The following is a 25,464-nucleotide window of genomic DNA, read 5'->3' as shown; positions in this document are numbered from 1 at the left end:
ATGGCATCATTCAACTCAGATATTCAATTCCTTTCATATAAAACTATATATATTTTTGTTTTTCAAGTGTTATCCTGGAGCAAGTGTAGAAATAATTTTAATATATCACATTAAATTAAATTTGGTGTACGTGTTTCAAATTAATTGTTGACTAGACAATTTGGTTACACGCATTGTTTTCAAAATCACTACCTACACCAAGGTTGGATTTTTTTTATTTGTCATATTAAAAAGATTAATATGGAAAATGGAAATAGTTTCCAAATGATACATATGCCAAAACACAAACTAAGCAAATAATTGAAGGAATTATTTTTTATTATTTGCTTATAAAACTTTATTTACAAAAGTCATACCACACTGAATTTATTTTGAACTGGTTTCTCATTTCTTCTCTTTTTGTAGGTTTGGTCAGATTTGCCTAATGTGACAATAGATGAAAGTCTAACTGAAGATGAAGCTGCTAATGTAAGTTTCATATTGATTAATTGTAGAACTAAAAGAAATTCAGCACTTAGATTTAATAATTAGAGATTTCACTGTTCTGCATGTGAATAACCAGTTTCTCCAGCACCATTAGCTAAAGAGACTATACTTTCCTCATTGCATATTCTTGCACTCTTATCAAAGATCAGTTAACTATACATGTGTGGATCAATTTCTGGGCTCTTTAACTCTGCGGTTGGCCTATATGTTTATTTTTATGCCAAGACCATGCTTTTCACTACTGTAGCTTTGGAATATATCTTGAAATCAGGAAACCTAATGCCTTCAGCTTTGTTCTACTTACTCAAGATTATTATGATTAAGGAACTATTCAAGGCCTTTTGTGGTTCCAAATAAGTTGGAAGCTTGTTTTTTCTGTTTCTGTAAAATATGTCATTGGGATTTTGATGGGGGTTACATTGAATCTATGGGTTACTTTCAGTACTGTGGATATTTTAACAGTATTATTTCAGTCCATGAACTTTGGTTTCCTTTCTATTTGTCTGTTTCTTCTTAGATATCTTTCAGTAATGTTTTATATTTTTTAGTGTACAAATCTTTTATTTCCTTAGTCGTTTATTTCTAAGTACTTTACTATTATTTATTGCTATTATATATTGGATTACTTTCCTAATTTTCCTTTCAAATAGTTTATTGTTAGTGTACAGATGTGTAACTGATTTTTGCATGTAGATTTTGTATTCTGCCAACTTTATTGAACCTATTTATTAATTCTAATAGTTTTGTGTGTGTGTGTTCTTTAGGGATTTCTAAGATTACATCATCTACAACAGAGACACTTTCAGTTCTTTTTTCTGATTAGCATGCTTCTTTCCCCCTTATTTATGTCTAGGTATTCTGGCTAGGACTATGTTAAATAGAAGTGGTGAGAGTGAGAAGCCTTATCTTGTTTCTTATTTGAACTAGAAAACTGAAAGTGTTTTCCTAAAGAGTATGATATTAGTTTTGGGCATTTAATATATAGTCTTCATCATGTTAAGGTAATTTCTTTCTATTCCTAATTTGTTGGGAGTTTTTTGTTTTTATCATGAAAAAGTGTTGAATTTTATCAAATATATTTTCTGCATTGTTTATTGATATGCTTATGCTTAGTCATTCAGTCATGTCTGACTCTGGGACCCTTTGGATTATAGCCCACCACGCTCCTCTGTCCTTGGGATTTTTCAGGCAAGAATACTGGAGTGGGTTGTCAATTCCTTCTCCAGGAGATCTTCCTGACCCAGGGATCAAACCTGCATCTCCTGTGGCTCCTGCATTGCAGGGGGATACTTTACCCACTGAACCACTGGGGAAGCACTGTTATTGATATGACCATGTGATTTTTACCATATATTCTGTTGATATGCTGTATCACAGTAATTGATTTTTGTGTGTTATATAATCCTTGCCTCACAGGGAAAAATCCCACTTATTCATGGTGTATGATCCTTTTGATGTGCTGTTGAATGTGTTTTGCTAATAGTTTGGTTGAGGATGCTCGTATATCTACTCATCAGATATTGTTAGTTTGTGTGAAACTAGGAATGTGTCCATTTCTTCTAGGCTATCTAGTCTGTTGTATAATTATTTATCGTGGCCTCTTACCATCCTTTCTATTTCTGTGACATCAGTTGTAATTCTCATCTTCCATATCTGATTTTATTTAACTTTCTCTTTTTTCTTAGTCTAGCTAACAGTTTGTAAGTTATATATATGTTGTCTATGAGAAACTCAGTTTAGATTTAAGGACACACATGGACTTGGTTGTTGGAGGATGATCATGGATATTCATTCATTAGGGTTGAGATCAAGCTGCCTTTACTATCACTTGTTCACAATTTGTGAATCTGATAGATAAATGTCTTACTGAAATATAAGATTTCTTTTATGACTTTCTACATGTTGGTCTAATTTTTGTTTTTACAGGCTATCAAAGCTCATGCAGCTTTTCCAGATTTCTTCAGGAATTCCACAGCAGAGTGGTGGGCAAGGGAAATTATAGATTTTTATAATAACCAGATGAAGTTTGATGGATTGTGGATTGTAAGTAAACTTTGAGAAATTTATATTTTAAGTTATTTATTGTGTACTGATTATGCAAAAATTTTACTAAGTTCTAATAATCTTAACAAAGTATTCTTTATGAAATTATCTCACTCATTTTTTTCTGTAGAATTTTCTTATGCAAAGAACTGATAAAATGCAGTTTTAACAATTCAAGTATTTGGCTGTTTTTTGCTGAATATTAAAATTGAATTTCAACTTTACCAAGAAACCAAAGTAGTCTCTTTAATGATTTATAAGTGCTTATAAATATTTATTTTATTTTCATTTAATGTAGGAATAAATCTTACACTCAACTGTCAGTCTTTGGTTTAAGAAGTCATAGTCTCTTACAGATGTAGCAAAATCATCCTTTAAATAATTTTTTAATTTTATGTGTAACTTTAAAGTGTTGATATAAGAGTTTTAGTAATAACATTTTGAGATAACATAAGATGAATTTACTATATCACAAGTAAACATTTAATACAGGATATTTTACATAATACTTCTCTAGATTTTTGTAGGTGAACTTATCTGTTGATTTTTCAGCATGTCTGCATTAATTTATTTGCTTTTTGAATTAAAAAAAATTATAGAGGTGATATTAAGTACAAGCCTTGAGGATATAAAAGTATGTATTTTTTAAATTAATGGAAATACAATTTTATTTTATGTATAAAGTTGTGCACTATAAGGGATTTTATTAAATAATCCCTAAGAATTATATCTTGTTCCAGAAAAAATAACCTTTTTATGCTAAAGGAATCACCTTTAAATGTGTGTGTTATTTTCTTCTGTTGCGTCCAAATCTTTGCGACCCCATGGACTATAGCCCACCATGCATCTCTGTCCATGGGATTCTCCAGGCAAGAATACTGGAGTGGGTTGCCATTTCCTCCTCACCTTTAACTGGCAACTAATTTATATATTTATACGATGGTCCCTTTATATGTGGCTACTAAGATGTGTATTCAATAGAGACTTTTTGAAGTTTTCTGTATTTATAAACTATATCTTGAAGTTTTAAAAACCACAAGCAATTTTTCAAAAATAAAAATTATACAAAGTTCCAGGGCAGAAGTGGAGGGAAAAAAATATACACTATTATAATTTAGTTTTATGTCTAGAAACACAGAAAACAATTTACTTTTACATGTAGGTTTTATCTACAGAGGAAAATAGGACATTTTATATTTTAAAAAAGGAGACATGAACTGTAAAATGTTAAGAAATATTGAGCTAAACAAAATTCTTTGGTATTGTTGAGATTGTCTTATATTTTTGCTTTTTAAAAGTGTTGTTATTTGGATATGCTATTTCAATTTATTGAGTTCCTGAATTAGTTCTTTTAAGAAGATAAGCCCTAAATTTGTTTTTTGTTTACTTTTCTTTCTCTCTTTAAGAATACGAATGAACCATCAAGTTTTGTAAATGGAACAACTACTAATCAATGCAGAAATGCAGAGTTGAATTATCCACCTTATTTCCCAGGTACAATATTGCCGTTATACCTTTGATGTTATCATGTTATTATCATTTATTTATCAGGTTTATATACTTTATGATTTAGAGAACAGGATTCACATTCTCAATTCTCACTACCCATTTGCACACTGGACTACACCTCAGCTCATTACCAATATCATCTAGATCATCTAACATTACTTTGAGGGAAAAAAAAGTCAAGAAATATGCTTTACCTATATGAATACATTTCTAAATTTGATTATTTTGATTTTCTTATGAATCTTCTCAGATTTGAGAATCCTTAGTATTGTTTGAATAAAAATCTTTAAATCTTTCATAAAGTTTTTTTTTTTTTTTTAAGTTTTTCTTCACTAGGGAAAAAGTGAAAGAATGCTAACAACACTTCCTTGGTTGTCCCTGACCTAGGAGAGAAAAGTACAGTCTTTTGGCATTCATCCATATACTCCTACATAGTCAGTAAACTGCATAAAAGCTCTGAAAATTTTAATCTGAAACTGAGAAAAAATTGGAACAAGAGATAGTGCTATTGTAGCATTTGCCTGGCTCTTTATCCCAGGGCTTTATGTTAGCAAATGGAGTCTTTTTAAAAAAAATCTATTTAATCAGTATTTCTCATCTAAATGCGTAAAATATAGTAGATTTTAAGAAGTACATTTTTCATGGTTTTATGAATTCATATTATTAACATTTTTGTTACTAAATAAAGTAAAATTTTGCACATATTTTCCAGTCACAATTGTAATTGCAATCACTTACAATTGCAGACCAGTTTTTAATTTAAAATTAGCATAAACAAAGTGCACAATTGGTTAAAAAGTACTCTTTTTCAAACAGTGATTAATGTTTTACCAAAATAGCTTATGACTACAGGTTCCACATTTCAATATAGATAACTTTATAACATATTAATGTTTTTTCATTGATTCTCCCTAGAACTCACAAAAAGAACTGATGGATTACATTTCAGAACCGTGTGTATGGAAACAGAGCAGATTCTTAGTGATGGATCATCTGTTTTGCATTATGATGTTCACAATCTATATGGATGGTCACAGCTGAAACCAACTTATGAGTAAGCAATTTTCATAATCATCCTTTCTATTATTTGTTAGATATTAATGTTCCTACTTTGAGTCCTTCCCTGATGACCTTACCTTACTTGGCCATTCAAAGCACTTAGAATAGTTTCTCTCTCTCTCTGTATATTTATTTTAAATTTTCATCCTATTCCCAAAGGACCCTGAATCATTTTATTTTGTTCCCAAGCATGTACTCAGCTCATAGTAGCACAATGCCTCAGGAATAGTAAGTGCTCAAAGAATAATTTTTAATGAATATTTGAGTAAAAAATATATAGTTTGATGTCATTAATTAAAGCACAAATGCTAGGCTAAATCTGCTATTTAAATCTATTATTAGCAAATAAGAAACTATGTAATTGACTTTGAGCTTCTCAAACTTTAATAATCATACTTGTGCTCAGTCATGTTTGACTCTTTGCGACCCCATGGACTGTAGCCTGCCTGGCTCTTCTGTCCATGGAATTTTCCAGGCAAGAATACTGGAGTGGGTTGCATTTCCTATTCCAGGGCATCTTCTCAACCCAGGGATTGAACCCATGTCTCTTGAATTGGCAGATGGATTTTTTATCACCACAACATCTGGGAAGCCCACTAATAGCTCTATTAAACAAATTCTTATATGAGGCTAATAATGATGAAACATAGTCAATTCTTTAAATATCAAGTCTCTATTAACACTGTGCAATGGATTTTTCTGCAATGATACAAATGTTCTATAATTCTGGATTGTTCAATATGGTAGCTACCAGCCATATATGATTGTTGAACAATATGGCTAGTGTAACTCAGGAAAATAATTTTACATTTTATTTAATTTTCATAAATTTAAATTAAACAGTACCATGTGGCTTATGGTCACCAAATTACACAGTGCAACTCTAGATCATTGGTTCTTAACTACACATTGTAATCAACTGGATATTTTTTAAATTTTATTTTATATTGGAGCATATAACACAACATATTAACAATGTTGTGCTATTTGTAGGTGTATGGCAAAGTGGTTCAGTTTCTTTTCCCATTTAGGTTAAGAGAATATAAGTAGAGTTCCCTGTTTTATACAGTAGACCTTTGTTGGTCATCTATTTTAAATATAGTACCAAATTGGAGATTCTTGTACTATATAAATTCTGATTTTAATTAATCTGAACTGTAGCCCAAGAATCTGAATTTTTTATTTTTTTTTATTTTTTTTAGTTTAATTTTATTTTTAAACTTTACAATATTGTATTAGTTTTGCCAAATATCGAAATGAATCCGCCACAGGTATACCCGCGTTCCCCATCCTGAACCCTCCTCCCTCCTCCCTCCCCTACCCTCCCTCTGGGTCGTTCCAGTGCACCAGCCCCAAGCATCCAGTATTGTGCATCGAACCTAGACTGGCAACTCGTTTCATACATGATATTATACATGTTTCAATGCCATTCTCCCAAATCTTCCCACCCTCTCCCTCTCCCACAGAGTCCAAAAGACTGTTCTATACATCAGTGTCTCTTTTGCTGTCTCGTACACAGGGTTATTGTTACCATCTTTTTAAATTCCATATATATGCGTTAGTATACTGTATTGGTGTTTTTCTTTCTGGCTTACTTCACTCTGTATAATAGGCTCCAGTTTCATCCACCTCATTAGAACTGATTCAAATGTATTCTTTTTAATGGCTGAGTAATACTCCATTGTGTATATGTACCACTGCTTTCTTATCCATTCATCTGCTGATGGACATCTAAGTTGCTTCCATGTCCCGGCTATTATAAACAGTGCTGTGATGAACATTGGGGTACACGTGTCTCTTTCCCTTCTGGTTTCCTCAGTGTGTATGCCCAGCAGTGGGATTGCTAGATCATAAGACAGTTCTCTAGGGGGTTGTAATGAGCATCCAGGATTGAAAACCGGTAATCTAGTAGATGGCTAAAGTTGGTAAAAGAATGAAAAGCATTTTGCAGTAAAGGGTATGGGTAATATTTCCTCATTTAGCGAAACACACATCTTATTTCCAGGACCAAACTCTTTTCAACCTAGAATAGGTGAATTGTTTAAGATATTATTACATGAATGACTGACTATAGATTTGTTCACTAAATCCCAATGTAAGGGCATTCAGAAAAACTAGTAGATGTATTTCTTAAGAGTAATACTTTTTTATTGAGACAAATGCTTCTTCAGTTAACCCTATTGGAACATAATATGGAGCACAATTATCCTTCCCTAACCTCACTTTACCATAAAACTATAGATATTAAAAATAACAGAAATATTGAGAGGTGACTGGTGAACCCATTAGCAAAACTTATATAACTTGAGATGAATGTATGTACTTTAAGGGAAGTGAAAAAAAATTTTTTTTTCCACAGAGCAAAATAAATTGAATTTCTGGAGCACATTACAGAATCTAGCATGGTTCCTGACACACTGTGCAATGTTTAGTACATCTAAGTGAACCAGTTTTATCTTACCACAGCTATTAAAATTGTATAAATAAATTCAGGGAAAAATTAGGTAAATCTCCAGATAGTTGGTATGTTGTTATATGATACGTTATAAGTTATTTGGGGAAGTTAAAATCCATTTTCAGCTCTTAAATAGCATTATGAGGAAGATATCGGTACAGTTTTCCAAAGAACATCCATTTAATATTAATTTTGTTCTTGTACATAAAATCTTTCAGTAAAAGTTTAACCATATTTGTTGTTTAAATTAAAAGATTAATAGATTTTAAATGTTGAGTTAAATAGCTCAATTTATGCATAGCCATAGACTTTTTATATCTTTTAAGTACTTTCTTATTATTTAACTTTTTCAGTTAAATGAGAATAAAATTGTTGAACTCTCAGCTATTATAGAGATTAAATATAGTCATTATACATTTAAAGATCTTGCAAATGTAAAAGGATGCTATAAATAAATTACATTTAAACAAATGATGGAGAGTAAGACTTTTTAACATTGGAAAAAACTGAAAGAATGAAAAGCATAATATTTTTCTTCAAGTTATTCAGACTGTACCATTTTCAGTTTCATTATTTCAGTTTCAATAATTTTGTTTCCTATAAGTTTGAGATATTAATTCAAAAATTAATTATATGCCAAGCACTATATTAGGTATAAGGAGTACAAAGAAGATTAAGGCATTCCTTAAACCTCCAGAGTCTCAAGGTCTCATTGAAGAATTTTTATGTATAAAGAAATCAGTACACACTGTGATCCATCTTTAACAAGGAAATGATTACATACAGTTGATAACATGCCTGTAGGTTACAAATATGCCTAAGAATTTGAAATATTTTTCCAATATAGTTCTATAGTCCCTATTCATATACTATTTATTTTGAATAATAAAATAAAAGCAATTATTTTTATAACTAATACAATAGTGTTTTTTTATTTTTGGTACATTTATTATTATAATAGAGAGATACAGATAATATATTGTATTATTCTTAACACTAGCATATATTTTAAATAAATAATAAAGTCAATAAACTTGTTCTTCAAAGGCTGAAAAGAGAGGAAAAGAAAAATATATGATCTAATTTTTAAAACCATTCTTTTGAGATCTGGCTTTGGAGAGATTCTATGCTTAAAATAGAATAACTATTTTTAATTTTTAAAAAAATTTTTAAGACCTAGAGAAGCCTTTCTGTCTTAAAACTACCCTCTAAAACAGGGAGTATTATAGCAAAGATTCTCTGCAGAGTGATATGGAGATTAATTGTTGACAAATTATAGATAAGAGTTGAAGCATTAATAGGGCCTAAACTTTATTAAGAGAACCTGTTTAAGTAGAATGAAATGAGTTAATTCCAAAGCTCACAATATAATTAATTGAGTTGATAATATCAATAGTTGGCTTGTATTCACTGGTCAAATAGCAAAAGGGCCACTTAGGCATGTTGTTCTGCTAAATGTTGGAAGGGAAAAAAGATGTCTTCCATGTTTGTGAGGATTTTATAGTATAAGAGAGAAGACTCACTTGTAAAGAGCTAGCTATAGCAAGAGACAGCATCAGTTCAGTTCAGTTCAGTTGCTCAGTCGTGTCTGACTCTTTGCGACCCCATGAATTGCAGCACACCAGGCCTCCCTGTCCATCACCAACTCTTGGAGTTAGATGGCAAATAGATGGGGAAACAGTGGAAACAGTGTCAGACTTTATTTTTGGGGTTTCCAAAATCACTGCAGATGGTGACTGCAGCCATGAAATTAAAAGATGCTTACTCCTTGGAAGGAAAGTTATGACCAACCTAGATAGCATATTTAAAAGCAGAGACATTACTTTGCCAACAAAGGTCTATCTGGTCAAGGCTATGATTTTTCCAGTAGTCATGTATGGATGTGAGAGTTGGACTGTGAAGACAGCTGAGCGCCAAAGAATTGATGCTTTTGAACTGTGGTGTTGGAGAAGACTCTTGAGAGTCCCTTGGACTGCAAGGAGATCCAACCAGTCCATTCTGAAGGAGATCAGCCCTGGGATTTCTTTGGAGGGAATGATGCTAAAGGTGAAACTCCAGTACTTTGGCCACCTCATGCGAAGAGTTGACTCATTGGAAAAGACTTTGATGCTGGGAGGGATTGGGGGCATAGACACCATAAATAAAATACTTTTTTGTTTAAGGAAGTAGTCTTATGTAGAAATATATGAAGAAAATATCTCATATATTATAAGAACTCATAGTTCCTCTCCATCTATATTAGTGCATTGCAAAAGGCAACTGGCAAAAGAGGAATTATTATTTCTCGTTCCACATATCCCTCTGCTGGACGATGGTCAGGACACTGGCTTGGAGACAACTATGCAACATGGGACAATTTGGAAAAATCTATCATTGGTATGTGAGAGTCACCATCTTTCTCATTATTCTTTTGAAGTTTGTATTAGCTATTCACTGTTGCTAGTTCATATACTTTATAAGTCCTTTGAATATGCTTTTGGCACCATGTTCTCTGACAAATAGCATAATGAAAAAGCAGTGGGCCAGAAAGCAGGATTTAGCTTATTTTGAGAAAATAATTTTGTCTCTTTTGGTCTCAGTTTCCTTTTGTGAAAGGGCAGAAATGGAAAGATAACATATAGAACTAAGAAAAGAAATGGATAGAAATTCTAGAGTCTAGGGAATAAGAATATCTTGTAGATGCTAAAGTATGAAACATCTCAAACAAACTTTTAAAGTTTTCTGACTATCTTTGAATAAAGAGTAAATAAAATATTATTTTGTTAAAGGCATTATTTTTCAGTTTCAGATACAGACTTAAATATTCTTTATATTTATATTAGGATTCAAGGAAAACATTTAATCAATGTTTAGAAATATTCCTTTAAAAGGAGAGCTGGAAATTCACATACATTCTATTTCATGAAAATGATCACTCCTCAGGGGATTTTGTCTAATAAGGATAATTCAGTTTGTTTCAGATGATAAGATCTATGGCAAAATAATTACAGAAACAGCCTTTTATTTTAATAATAAAACCAAAGAAGCCATTAACATATTCTTATACTATAATTTGTTCATAACAGTTTTGTGATCTAAATGTGTCATCTTGAAAGAATCAGAGTCTTATTTTTATAAATGTCATTAACACTATAAAGTAAAAAAATGCATACATTTTATAGGAAGAAAAAATAAAAAGTGTATTAATCTGAAAAGCTGTTTTATTGAATTAGAGGTCAGTTTTAGAAAAAATAAATAGAAAAAAGCAAATATCAAAATATTGATTTCTACAATTTTCTTTTCTAATTTTTAGGTATGATGGAATTTAGTCTCTTTGGAATGTCATATGTAAGTAGCTCCATTCCTCTTATCTTCATCACTTGTGAATATTAAAAAACATACTATTAACATTCATTAAATATAACTGTATTTTAGACTGGAGCAGATATCTGTGGTTTCTTCAACAATTCAGAATATCAGCTTTGTGCCCGCTGGATGCAACTTGGAGCATTTTATCCATATGCAAGAAATCACAACAGTGCATTTACTAGAGTATGTAATTACTGCATTTACTCTCATTCCTTTGTCCCACTAACCTTAAGCATCTTTGACAAGAATTCACCCTTCCTGGCTGATTTCCAGCTTTGAATCTCTTTACATTTACTGAGGGCATCTAAGCCCATCAGTTTAAGAATTTTCTGATTTGGGTTTTCTTTATACTTTGGGGTTTAAGACTTGGTTGGCTGGCATATGTACTGCTGCTCTATATAATTTTGTGGAAGCCAGGGCAAAAACTGCTTCTGGAAATCCTTACAAACCTGGATAGAACAATAAAAAAAAATTGACTTCAACCTAAATAATTAGAAAAAGTCATTTAAAATATTAGTATCAATGCGTGAAATTGGCAAGTTTAAACAGCAAACATTTTAAAAATGAGTTGAGAAGAAATAAAAGGAAAAGGGAATCATGAGAACTAATTTATATGTGGTAGCACTATATACTTTATATATACTTCACTAAACTGGAAGAACTTTTTGAGTGAGGTGGTTGGTGGCGTTAGTGGTAAAGAACTTGCCAGCCAGTTCAGGAGACATAAGAAAAGTGGGTTCAGTCCTTGGGCTGGAAGATCCCCTGGAGGAGGTTGGCAACCCACTCCAGTATTCTTGCCTGAAGAATCCCATGGACAGAGGAACCTGGAGGGCTATGTTCCATAGGGTTGCAAAGAGTTGGGCACGATTGAAGCGACTTAGCACACAGCTCATGGAAAAGTATAAACAATTGAAGATAGTATCTAACTAAGTGCTAAATTTTGTGATATTCACTTTTGGTGAAAAAATATAGAAAAAAAGATAAATTATCAAAATGCACCTCATGGAAGAATTGTAGATGGAGTTGGTCTTTTAAGGATGCACTCTAGCCATAATAACTGAATGGTAGAGTTCATCATGTGTTGTGAATTCTTCATGTCACCTCTGGGAAATTTTAGTCAGAATAGAAGGAAAAATTTATATTACAAAATGAAAATATATACAAGGTTAAAGGCAGCATGAGAGAGTTTGTAATTTTGGGAGAATTTGTAATTCTTTGTAATAATTTATACTAAGTTGGGCAATAGAGAAGTTGATAAGATAGGAATATTTTAACAGGAGAACATTATGTCAATAATGCAATTCAGAATGCTGTATTATTGGGAGACTGAGGCTTGAATGAATAAAATCCTAAACAGGGGTTCTTTAATAATTCCTTAATTCTTCTTTTATTCAAGAGGAATTCATTGAAAATCTATTATTTAATAATTTACAAAGTCCTTGCGCTATATGATTTATATAATGCAGGAAGGATAGAGATGATAGACAATTTTATATACATATATATTATATATACAGAGAAGGCAATGGCACCCCACTCCAGTACTCTTGCCTGGAAAATCCCATGGATGGAGGAGCCTGGAAGGCTGCAGTCCGTGGGGTCGATGAGGGTCGGACACGACTGAGCGACTTCACTTTCACTTTTCACTTTCATGCATTGGAGAAGGAAATGGCAACCCACTCCAGTGTTCTTGCCTGGAGAATCCCAGGGACAGGGGAGCCTGGTGGGCTTCCGTCTCTAGGGTCACACAGAATCAGACATGACTGAAGTGACTTAGTAGTTGTAGTATATTATATATAATATATTATAGAAGAGCAAGTCCAAATAAGTCATATGAGGGAAAACTTGAGTAAGCTAAAATGATAAAGATTTATGAGGGTTCTGTTTTAGAGGGGGTGCTCAGGGAAGTCCTCTTGGATAAAGTGACATTAGCATTAGAGCAGAGACTTGAGTTGGGGAAAGAAACAAATTTAAACATATGGGGATGAATTTCAAGTCAGGGGAACAAGTGAAAGACCACAAGGTGGGAATGTGCCTGGAGTTTTTAAGACTATGAAGTTGGAAAGGGTGAAGTATTTCTGAATGAAAATGTGAAGAACAGAAGTCTCAAGCTTAGGAGGTAGTATAATTGAATTTAGGGATGTATGGTTTAGGATTAAATGCTTATTTTCAGCATTTAAAAACTGAAATAATGTCAACAAAGTTAGTATGCAACAGATATGGTCTTTGCTTCTTTCTTCTAACTTGACTTGGAAACTGCTAACAGTAGGAGAAGACAGAGCTTAATAGTTATTGGATCATTGTACTTTCAAGGTTGCCTATTCCAATTCTACATGTACCAATGTAACAGTTGGTCACCATTCAAACATTTTTACTACTGGAATCTAGAAAAGTTGGAATCTTCATAGATAGGATACCACTCTTAAAAACTCTGTTCCTGTTGATAACCACAAAAAACATTGAAAGTTTTGTCCCCTGCAGTCATGTGGCAGTCTTGTTTGTTCCCTTGGTATAAAGTAGAATGGAAGATAGTAATCAATTATTATTTTTTAACCAGTAAGTGCAATAACATTGTTTGGGTGCATGCATGGGTTGTACAACCCCATGGACTATAGCCCACCAGGCAATTTCCCAATCAAGAATACTCAAGCGGGTTGCCATTTCCTCCTCCAGTGAATCCTCCTGACCCAGAGATTGAACCAGCGTCTCTTGAGTCTTCTGCATTGGCAGGCAGAGTCTTTACCACTGAGCCACCAGGGAAGCCCATAATAACATTATTGAGAAGTTTTTAACTTTCAAGTATCAATTTTAGGCTTTTTACCTGGAGAGTGGTTCCAGAGCAGATTTGGTGGGCATGTTCTTTTTTGTTATGCAATAGTAATTTGATCCTCTCCTTTTCCTATACTATTAATTCTTCAGTACCATAGTTTATTCATTTCTCATGAGATCACAGTGTGCAGGGTTATTGTGATGGACTTTGCATGTCTCTATTTCAATCCACTTTTGTATAGCATTCTGTTTCTCCCCTAGATTTTTCATCATATAGTGAGTATCACCACAGTTGACAAGGGTAATTGTCACCTATTCAAATATAAACTACTCTTTAAGTAGGTTCACCTACATGAAATCATGTATGGGCTTAATTTGCGTTTTCTTATTAGAGTGTTAATATTATGCTCTGTCTTTCCATCATAAGAGATAGAAATATTACTCCAGAAGAATTTTGTGAAGAACGTATATAGCATATGATGGTGATTCAAATTATTCCATACTTTTTATCCTTCAAATATGTATTTGAAAATTATGATTTAACCAAGGACTGGAGCTTATGACTATTTCATTTTGCTTTGTTTCAGAGACAAGATCCTGCTTCCTGGAATAAAACTTTTTCTGCAATGTCAAGGGATATTCTAAATATTAGATACACTTTATTGCCCTACTTCTATACACAGATGTATGAAATTCATGCTCATGGTGGCACTGTTATCCGACCCCTTTTGCATGAGTAAGTTCACATTATTTTTTTCCTACCACAAAGAGAATAGCTTTTCTTTGTTTTATTCAATAATCAATATAAAATGGGCTTTCCCTGATGACTCAGCTGGTAAAGAACCTGCCTGCAATGCGGGAGACCTGGATTTAAACCCTGGGTTGGGAAGATCCCCTGGAGAAGGGAATGGCTATCGACTTCAGTATTCTGGACTGGGGGATTCCATGGACTCCCCATGGAATAGCAAAGAGTAGTCTATGGGATAGCAAAGAGTCAGCATGACTGAGCGACCTTGACTTTCACTTTCCAATCTACTTTCACTTCAATATAAAATATTTTAAACTAAAACATTTTTTGTTGTTTTAGTGTACGTTTTGGATTAATAAGTATTTACATGAGGAAATCTACTAAAAAGCAGTCCAATGTGTGCCATTAAAAATGAAATACATTAACCAGTTTTTAAAAAGTAATAATTTTTAAAAATAACTACTATACACCAAGTATTGTTTTAGATTACTTACAGACCTTATTACATTGTGTATTTTTGAGAATTCTTGGAAATAAGTAATATTATCTCTATATTATAATTTATTTAACTGAAGTTTACTGCAATCCAGTAAATGTACCACATACAAATGCCTGACTGAAGAAGACCATCCTATTTCTCCCATTATCTATAGAAAATTGTTTTGGATTTACTCTTTAAATTGCAAACTATATATGACCAAATCTTGAAATTCAATTCTATGAATATAGTTGCAAAAACATTAACATGTTCTGTTTTTAGTGCAAATACATTTCTTATGGATGTTACACAAAGTAAAAAACAAACACATATACAAACGAAAAAAAAAATGGAAATAATCATGATATACTTATCTTCTTGTGTGCCCTATATTATCAGAGTAATTGAATGAGGTAATTTGTTAGATTTCACTATTCATAAACCAGTAAAAAATATGCAGAGGATATTTACTCAAATTAAGCAGTTCAGTTCAGGCCAGTTCAGTCGCTCAGACATGTCCGACTCTTTACGACATCATGAATCACAGTACACCAGACCTCCCTGTCCATCACCAACTCCCGGAGTTCACTCAAACTCATGTCCTTCGAGTAGATGATGCCATCCAGCCATCTCATCCTCTGTCATCCCCTTCTCCTCCTGTCCCCAATCCCTCCCAGCATGAGTCTTTTCCAATGAGTCAACTCTTCGCATGAGGTGGCCAAAGTACTGGAGTTTCAGCTTTAGCATCATTCCTTTCAAAGAAATCCCAGGACTGATCTCCTTTAGAATGGACTGGTTGGATCTCTTTGCAGTCCAAGGGACTTTCAAGAGTCTTCTCCAACACCACAGTTCAAAAGCATCAATTCTTTGGCCCTCAGCTTTCCTCACAGTCCAACTCTCACATCCATACATGACCACTGGAAAAAGCATAGCCTTGGCTAGATGGACCTTTGTTGGCAAAGTAATGTCTCTGCTTTTGAATATGCTATCTAGGTTGGTCATAACTTTCCTTCCAAGGAGTAAGCGTCTTTTAATTTCATGGTTGCAGTCACCATCTGCAGTGATTTTGGAGCCCCCAAAAATAAAGTCAGCCACTGTTTCCACTGTTTCCCCATCTATTTCCCAGGAAGTGATGGGACCAGATGCCATGATCTTAGTCTTCTGAATGTTGAGTTTTAAGCCAACTTTTTCACTCTCCTCTTTCACTTTCATCAAGAGGCTTTTTAGCTCCTCTTCACTTTCTGCCTTAAGGGTGGTATCATCTGCATATCTGAGGTTATTGATATTTCTCCTGACAGTCTTGATTCCAGCTTGTGTTTTGTCCAGCCCAGCGTTTCTCATGATATACTGTGCATAAAAGTTAAATAAGCAGGGTGACAATATACAGCCTTGACGTACTCCTTTTCCTATTTGGAACCAGTCTGTTTTTCCATGTCCATTTCTAACTGTTGCTTCCTGACCTGCATATAGGTTTCTCAAGAGGCAGGTTAGGTGGTCTTGTATTCCCATCTCTTTCAGAATTTTCCACAGTTTATTGTGATCCACACAGTGCAAGGCTTTGGGATAGTCAATAAAGCAGAAATAGATATTTTATGGAACTCTTTTGCTTTTTCCGTGATCCAGCAGATGTTGGCAATTTGATCTCTGGTTCCTCTGCCTTTTCTCAAGCCAGCTTGAACATCTGGAAGCTCATAGGTCATGTATTGCTGAAGCCTGGCTTGGATAATTTTGAGCATTACTTTGCTAGCATGTGAGATGAGTGCAACTGTGCGGTAGTTTGAACATTCTTTGGCATTGCCTTTCTTTGGGATTGGAATGAAACTGACCTTTTCCAGTCCTGTGGCCACTGCTGAGTTTTCCAAATTTGCTGTCATATTGAGTGCAGCACTTTCACAGCCTCACACTTTTCTTCCAGAGTGTTTGTATCTTTGCTTCCTGTGTTTTTGATCTTCTACTTGGCAAAGTTAATATTTGAACCTATGTAAGTTCACTTCAAAGGAGATTTCTCACTCAGTTGGTCTTACATGTCCATTGCAACACTGCATTTTGTCAGAAGGTTTAGTCATACTCAGATTTACTCATTAAATATTGTACCACTGCATATTGAATTCCAGGACTTCCTTGGTGGCTCAGCTGGTGAAGAATCTGCCTGCAATGCCGGAGACCTGGGTTCAATCCCTGGGTTGGGAATATCCCCGGAAAAGGGAATAGCTACCCACTCCAGGATTCTGGCCTGGAGAATTCCATGGACTGTATAGTCCATAAGGTCACAAAGAGTTGGACATGACTGAATGACTTTCACATATTGAATTCCAAGTGATGAAATTGTTTTTGATCTTTTATAGTTTGATTTGCATTTCAATCCACAGAAGTCCATAGTTCAAAATATGATTTTAATAATTATTTTATTGTATTTAGAAGAGCTAAATGTCTTTGATTTAACTTTGTATATATTTTATCCAGGTTTTTAAATGAAAAACCAACCTGGGATATATTCAAACAGTTTCTGTGGGGTCCAGCATTTATGGTTACTCCTGTATTGGAACCTGTAAGTCCCATCATATATTTTTGTTCACAAAATAATATTCTTTGGTATATATGTTTTTAATGACTATATTTTTAAATTCCAGTACGTTGACACTGTAGAAGGCTATGTCCCTAATGCTCGGTGGTTTGATTACCATACAGTAAGTAATTAAAGAATTCTGGGGGACTGACAAAATATAAATGAGTAACATCTTGATTATAGCCTTTTTAATAATGACATATTTATTTTCCTTTCCATTTAAAAAGACTAAGATGTTTCTTACCAATTATATCTGAATCAAATTAACAAACAGTGAGAGAGTTAATTTTTTGTGCCATAGATTGTTATATAGTCATGGATTTATTTTACTAAATAAATTTCAAAATTGTACATTGTGCACAAAAAGGTCATTGCCTTTTATTAAGTATGCAAGAAGATTGTTAGCAGTAATGCATTCCTTCCAAGAATAATATATGTGACAAGTCAAGAATAGCTTTTGTGACCCATCAAACACCCATGTATTTTCTGCATGTGCATACTACAAAAAATAGTGGTAAGTTAATTTCAAAGCTATAAATAAACTAAGGAATAAAGTGGTTTATCCTTTAACCAACATAACTTCCTGAATAAATGTGTGTGGTTTTATTTTTTTAATTAAAAAGTATATTATTTGATTCTATAAATGTGCCCCCTCAAGTACCAGTATTGCTGATGATTCTTTTATTGCTTCTGTTCTTTTCTTGCAACTGTCCCATTTCCAGGGCAAAGATATTGGTGTCAGAGAAACATTTCATACATTTGCAGCTCCTTTATATGAAATAAACCTACATGTCCGTGGTGGTTACATCCTACCATGTCAAGAGCCTGCTAACAATACATTTTACAGGTAAGTGAAGTGTAAGTCTTGAGAGTCCCTTGAACTGCAAGTTGATCAAACCAGTTAATTCTAAAGGAAATTGAGCCTGAATATTCATTGGACGGACTGTTGCTGAAGCCCCTTTTTAGCCCTGTATGTGAAGAACCAGCTTATTAGAAAAGACCCTGATGCTGGGAAAGATTGAAGACAAATGGAGAAGGGGGCAGTAGAGGATGAGATGATTAGAGAGTATCACCGACTTAATGGATCATGAAATTGAGCAACACCAGGGAGATAGTGGAGGACAGAGGAGCCTGGCAGCTACAGTTGTAAAGAGTTGGACACGATTTAGCAACTGATCAACAGCAATAAAAACAAAGTGTTTACTGAACTCAGATTAGATTTTCAGATACATAATGCTAGAATTGTCAAGAACCAGGAAAGGTCTGAGATTTTATCCTACTTCCAAGTTTACAGGTTAGCCTGCCAGTTTCATGACTACTGTGTCTGAGACAAAGGTCTTACTCATGGCAAAGCAAGAAATATGAGCTTCATGTTTCCTTCAGTTTTCATTTGACTTCCAAGTCCCATATAGGTGAGTGATATCAAGTGACCTAGGTGGATACTGTCCATGCAGGAGGTTTGTGTCACAATGAAGAAATGCCAAGTTTTGGGAAACTCAACCTTTTATAATAGACTTTGAGTAAATTATCCACTATTTGCTTTGAAGGGAGAAAAACTGTTAGTACTTAAATATGCAGAAACTTGACTCATGTAAAATTGACTTCCAACATGATAGGAATGTTTTCCGGACCAAAAAAACAACTGAAATTTAATGTCTTCTGTACAAACATGCAAAGGTATTGATAACATGCAAAGGTCTTGTATTTTTAAATGGCTGCCTCACCTAAGACTTATTATTTTTTCTGAGTCTGATATGTGGAAAGAAGTATTATTTTATTCATTAAAGTATATTTTTAAAATGAGCTTTTCTATGAATTTTAAGCAAACAATGCTCAGAAGACCTCCCTTTCCTTCTGTCTTTTCCAGTCCCCCTTTTCTTCCTCCATCAGTACTATGACACATTCCCTGATTCACTTTAGTTTATCAAAGTAGGTATCCATTGACAATATCACTACTCCTTCAAACTGCTAAGTCTTCTGTTGTCCATAGAAGAACCAGACCTGTTTTTATCAATCTTGTCCCATTTTACAATGAAAGTTAATTCATATTTTCTATCCATTACCATTTATAACTGAACATCTTCTAAGACCACTTATGTGACATTATCTCCCTCTTGTTCAATGATGTGTCATATCTACCAGGGGTTGTGGGTCCATTCTGTCTCCTATGACTGATGTAAGAATGAATCTCTGATACCAATCACAGGATCTATTTCCACTGTTCAACTCCTGGCTTAGCTATTCAGATTCTAGAGGACTCAGTTCTGTTCCTCTTCTCATGTCCTGTTGTACCTCGTCTCACATGTGCTGACAGCCCCAGCTGGCATGAATAGGTTATTTCTATCTCCTAAAGCCATCCAGATCCATTTCTATCAACACCTTATCTTGTGTTGTGGATAGTTGCTCAGTTGTGTCTGACTCTTTGCAACCTCATGAACTGCAGCTGGCTAGGCTCCTCTGTCCATGGGGATTCTCAGGCAAGAATACTGGAGTGGGTTGCCATGCTCTGCTCCAGTACTCCTCCAATACTTTATATTGATATCAATTAAAGAGGAGAAAAATAATTGCACCTGAGAAGTGAGAGTCTCGTGAAGGATACCAGTTATAAGTTGTGCCTTGAAGAATCCTTGTTATTAAAGAGGACTAGAGAGGCCATTCTGTGTGTGTGTGTGTGTGTGTGGGTATGCGTGTATAAATGGGTAAAGTAAATAAGATATTTAGGTATACAGTTAACCTTTGAACAACATGGGTTTAAATTACATGAGTCCACTTATATGTGGATATTTTTCAATAGTAAATAGTACAGTACCACTCAGTCCGTGATTGGCTGAATCTGTGGGTGCAGAGGAACTGTGCTTACTTGGATATATGTTGTTCAAGGGTAAACTCTATATACAGGGTAGAATGAAAGTTGTGAAGCTTCTCTTAATCTCATTTAAGTATGTTGGGAAATTATGTTAAACCGTATTTTCATGTTGCTAATAAGATCTACTTATATTTTAATTCAGTGACAGTGAACTGAAATACATATATACATACTTGCTAAGACATGCTAAAATCTTTACACGGAAAGTATAAAGTTGCTATGGAGATTTGAACTTTAGATATTTTGGATATTTTAGGAGACTTCCATAGTAGTACAGCCTTTAACATTTGTGTTCAGAAAAGGCAGATAGCTAAACATAATTAATCCTTCCATGGCAGTATAAGGCTGTTAAACCAAGTGATTTGTATACTGAACATGGAAGCAGATACTTAATTCAGAAATAAGCATATTGTAGGCAGAAGATGGTAAGTATTGCTCAATCCAAGGAGAAGATTTGCAATTTTCTACTAGCTACTCTTTACATTCTTATTAACAACTGCCAATGATAATTAAATTATTTATATATGGAAATATGAAGATAACTTAAGTCATAAGGATTAAAACATGCTACTGAAATAGCTTTATGTTTAATGGTCAATCGCAGAATTATCATGGAAAGTATAAATAAATACATTAATAACCTTAACATAGTTTTAATTATAAATGAGGTCACTTCTGATTTTCTATAGTAGGTGAATCCTTGATATAAAAGATATGCATGATATTTTCTATTAAATATGAAGGATTTGTGGTTTATATACTTTCCATTCTTGTTAGTCACTCAGTTGTATCTGACTCTCTGTGATCCCATGGACTATATCCCACCAGGCTCCTCTCTCCAGGGAATGCTTCAGGCAAGGATACTGGAGTAGGTAGCCATTCCCTTTTCCAGAGGATCTTTCCAGGCCAGGGATTGAACCTAGATCTTCTGCATTACAGGCAGATTCTTCACTATCTGAGCCAGCAAGGAAGCCAGGAAAATCCTCTTATTTTATTTTCCTAAAACAATTTGTATTCTCCTTAATTGATATTCTTATTTGTGTTCTTTGGACACATACAATAAAACACTTGATACTCTTTAAATGTTGATAAAATTATATTCTTTTTACAGCCGACAGAATTACATGAAGCTCATTGTTGCTGCAGATGATAATCAGATGGCACAAGGATCTCTGTTTTGGGATGATGGAGAGACTATTGGTAAGTCTTCCATTTAGGAGTGTTGGGGGAGTGTGTAATTTCCTCAGTTCTGTCTCACCGCAGCAAAAATTTGAAGCAATGGACAGACCAGTGTTACAGCTTGGTGATATAGCTCAGTTTCATTTGGCAAGCAAAGGAAAATACATCCTTGAATCGTGAGGGTGGGCCGACCGAAAAGAAGTGAAGAGAAGAGAAAAGAAGCCAGAGGCTCCTCTTTTTATACATTTTTTTTTCCTCCTCCCCATGAGCCTGCCCTATGTAAATTGGGCTAGCCAGTAGAGCTGTTTGCTTCACCTGAGGTTCTTACTCTGGTCCTAAGACCTTCCTTTGTTCTATTTTTGCAGGCTTTTTCTTTGTCTTTTAGCCACTGCTATTTTTTGGACTCCTTTTTCCTATTCTAAGTACCTAAAATTCCCCCCTCAAGAGATGGGAAGTGCAAATTCTTTGGGAATAGAGGCCTCCATCGAGGTCTGTCTGGCTACTTCCTACTGAGCTGGGATGGTGAGGGGTATTGGGCTTCCTCCTCTTGCTAATCTCAAGCCTCAGAGTCTTTATAGTGGTGTCTATCTAAGGGTGAGTGATATTCCCCATGGTCGGGTGTAGTTTTATATATCCTTATTGAACTGGCACTGCATGTTGTAGCTTATTGACCTGGGCAGAGACAAACTGCGTTACACAATTGATAATACATGGATCAATCACAAGCAGCATCAATATTGTGATAACAGGGATTAGTAGGGGCATTCAGTTCAGTTCAGTCACTCAGTCATGTCTGACTCTGCAATCCCATGAATCTCAGCACACCAGGCCTCCTTGTCCATCACCAGCTCCCAGAGTTCACTCAAACTTAGGTCCATCAAGTCAGCGTTGCCATCCAGCCATCTCATCCTCTGTCGCCCCCTTTTCCTCCTGCCCCCAATCCCTCCCAGCATCAGAGTCTTTTCCAATGAGTCAACTCTTCGCATGAGGTGGCCAAAGTACTGGAGTTTCAGCTTTAACATCATCCTTCCAAAGAACACCCAGGGCTGATCTCCTTTAGAATGGACTGGTTGGATCTCCTTGCAATCCAAGGGACTTTCAAGAGTCTTCTCCAACACCACAGTTCAAAAGCAGCAATTATTCAGTGCTCAGCTTTCTGCATTAGCCAGCTCCAAATCCTCCATCACCAGAAGAAGGATCCACAAAGAGAGATTGTAGCCACCCCAAGAACTCTCCAGCTCATTCTTTGAGCTCCTGTAGGATCTGAATGTTTTGTTTTTCCTGAGGACTGTGAGACTTTCTTAAACTTTAGCTGGAGGTATTTACCCAGAAAAAACATATCTCATCCAAGATGGCTCAAGTCCCTCCTTGTTCAGGGATCAGGAGATCTATTTCTTGTCTATTTTGGAGTACAACCCTTACCAAGCTGTGCTGGCTGTTTAGAGCTATCCTGAGAAATTTTATCCCCAGAAACTTAATTTTTGGCTGTTCATTAGAATGGTACTCATTTGTAGTTCTAAATAGGTATCTGAGATCTCCCAGGGGCTCACAGGTATACTGATTGTCCTCTTCAGTTTTCTTCCATGGCTTGACTTGTGAGTAGTGAATCCAGGAGTCGTATCCTGTTAACTTGACTGCTGTAGGGGTAGAAAGTATTACAGGGAAGGGGTCCTTCCATGTGAGCTGGAGTTGAGCTTTTGGGGACCCATCTTTCCAGATTTTAATTAGGACTTGAGTCCCTGGAGCACATAGTGGTGGTTCTTTAGAATCTTTTGGGTCCTGGTTGATACCCCACAAGTGTATATCTTGTTGGAATTGCCCAGTGGCCATGGTATGAGACCGGAGGGTCTGAGCCTCTGGATCTAGGAAGAGGTCATTGACATAAACAAATGATCTCCCATATAGCATCTCATAAGGACTAAGACCAACCTGTTCCTTAGGGGCAATATGGATGTGGAGGAGAGCTATTGGTAAAGCCTCCTTCCATCCCAGGGAGGTCACCTGGGTTATCTTTTTAATCGCTGATTTTAATAATTGATTGGCTCTTTCTACTTTTCCTGAAGACCGAGTCCTCCAGGCACAATGGAGATAATAAGTAATGCTCAATGCTTTAGAGACCCCTTGGATGACCTTAGAAGAAAATGATGTCCCATTGTCACTTTGTAATGATCTTGGCAGACCAAATCTCAGAATGATTTCATAGAGCAGTTTTTTTTTTACCACCTCCTCAGCCTTCTCAGTCTGGGTGGGAAAGCCTTCAGTCCATCCTGTGAATGTATCTGTCATGACTTATAGGTATTTATACCCTTGAGAAACTGGCATCTGGGTGAAGTCCTTCTCCCAGTCCTCTCCTGGGTAGGTACCACATTGTTGGGCAGGCTGGGCCAGCTGGTGTCTTTGGGCTCCTTGAGCGTTGTTTAACTGACAAGTGGGACAAAAGGAGAACACTTGCCTTCTAGTTGTCTGGAGGCTTGTTCCTCTGAAGGACCTTTCTAGTAATCTTTGGAGGGCCTTTTCCCCTAAATGAGTAGTGGCATATAAGGAGTTAACCAACTTCCATTGAAGGTTCCCAGGCAGAAAAAGGAACCCCTCCTTTTGGAACCACCCTCATATGATCTTTGTGAAAGCCCTCACTCTTAGCTTTAAGAGTCTCTCCTTCAGTTTATGAAGGAGTTTCTGGCAAATTAGTCTGTGGATCTAAGGTGGCAACCCCTATTAGGTCATTGTTCTGTAATGCTGCTCTCTTAGCTGCCTGATCGGCTGCTTGTTTCCCTTGTACCACTTCTGTGCTCCCTTTAGAGTGGGAGACTGAAACCTCAATGAGCAGATGGACTGCCTTCAAGAGCCTAAGGATTTGATCACCATATTTCATTGGGAACCCTCAGGTGGTCAAGTGTTCTCTTTCTTTCCAAATAGCAGTGTGTATATAGCACCACAAAGGCATACTTGGAGTCAGTGTAAATGGCTACTCTTTTTCCTTTTCTCAGCCCTAAAGCTCAAGTCAGGGTTATGAGTTCAGCTAATTGGGCCAAAGTAACTGGTGGCAAATGTTTAGCACCTGTGATCTCAAAATTGGAGGCTACTGCATATCCAGTTCTTCTTTTTCTGTCCAAGACAAAGCTGCTTCCGTCAGTGTACATGATTTCCTCAGGATTGGTCAGAAGATTTTCTGACAATCCCTCTTGGGTTTTGTCCAGTGGTCCAAGGTTTCTAGGCAAGAGTGAAAGAGAAGAGAGACCTCAGAGGTAGGCAGGAGGGTAGTTGGGTTAAGAACCTCACAAGGGGATATAGTCAGGCCTGGATTTTCCATTAGCACTACTTGATATCTGAGGATCCTTTGATCAGACATCCATAAATGGCCTCTCCCATTCAGGAGTTGTTTCACTTGGTGACTGGTAAAAATAGTTTGACCTCAAAAGAGTGTTTTAAAGCATCTTCTATTAGGACTGCAATAGCTGCAAGATTTCAAAGGCAGGGAAAGATGTCTTTCCAATAAGGGAATAGGACACTCAGGGACCACCAGAAACTGGTGGGAAAATATTTGTCCATCCTAGCAACAAAGAAGTGCTCAGGTGAATCTTTTTGTAATTGCTTTTCCTGTAGCACTCAAAATGGTAAAAGTTTGGGAGGAGAAGGCTCCAGAGTAGGAGGTCAGGACAGACTAGGTAGCCCCTGTGTCAACCAAGGAATTCTCGGACCTACCTGCCATATCCCATTGCACCCTTGGCTCCAGCCCTGTGATGGTTATCTGTGACATGTGGGCTGGCTGAAGTGGGCTGCTTCAGTCCTGTTGAACCATCATAAGGGAAGGCTTGGCGCTTGACTTTGAGGCTCTTGTGTCCCAAGGACAGAGTGCCACCTAATGCCCCAACTGATGGCATTTGTAGCAAGCCATTTTAGGAAACTTGTCATGGTTTGGACACTTTGGCCCAATGTCCCACTTGTCTATAATTGAGGT

General features: G+C 35.6%; 1 protein-coding gene across 1 annotated transcript in view; it reads left to right on the top strand.

The window, feature by feature from the left end:
* Nucleotides 1-25,464, top strand: part of SI (sucrase-isomaltase) — a 114,501-nt gene that overhangs the window by 73,935 nt on the left and 15,102 nt on the right. The window contains exons 33-44 of the mRNA XM_086414225.1: nucleotides 406-468; nucleotides 2,413-2,529; nucleotides 3,936-4,023; nucleotides 4,954-5,092; nucleotides 9,795-9,928; nucleotides 10,845-10,879; nucleotides 10,967-11,083; nucleotides 14,257-14,405; nucleotides 17,359-17,443; nucleotides 17,526-17,582; nucleotides 18,184-18,308; nucleotides 21,439-21,527. Coding sequence (XP_086270351.1) covers nucleotides 406-468; nucleotides 2,413-2,529; nucleotides 3,936-4,023; nucleotides 4,954-5,092; nucleotides 9,795-9,928; nucleotides 10,845-10,879; nucleotides 10,967-11,083; nucleotides 14,257-14,405; nucleotides 17,359-17,443; nucleotides 17,526-17,582; nucleotides 18,184-18,308; nucleotides 21,439-21,527 — 1,198 coding nt within the window. The remainder of the gene's footprint in view (nucleotides 1-405; nucleotides 469-2,412; nucleotides 2,530-3,935; nucleotides 4,024-4,953; nucleotides 5,093-9,794; nucleotides 9,929-10,844; nucleotides 10,880-10,966; nucleotides 11,084-14,256; nucleotides 14,406-17,358; nucleotides 17,444-17,525; nucleotides 17,583-18,183; nucleotides 18,309-21,438; nucleotides 21,528-25,464) is intronic.

Source organism: Bos grunniens, chromosome 1 (assembly GCF_055505025.1).
Source record: "Bos grunniens cultivar Pamir isolate PY7600 chromosome 1, Bosgru_T2T1.0, whole genome shotgun sequence".
Taxonomy (NCBI): domain Eukaryota; kingdom Metazoa; phylum Chordata; class Mammalia; order Artiodactyla; family Bovidae; genus Bos; species Bos grunniens.
This window is presented reverse-complemented; position numbering and strand designations above follow the sequence as displayed.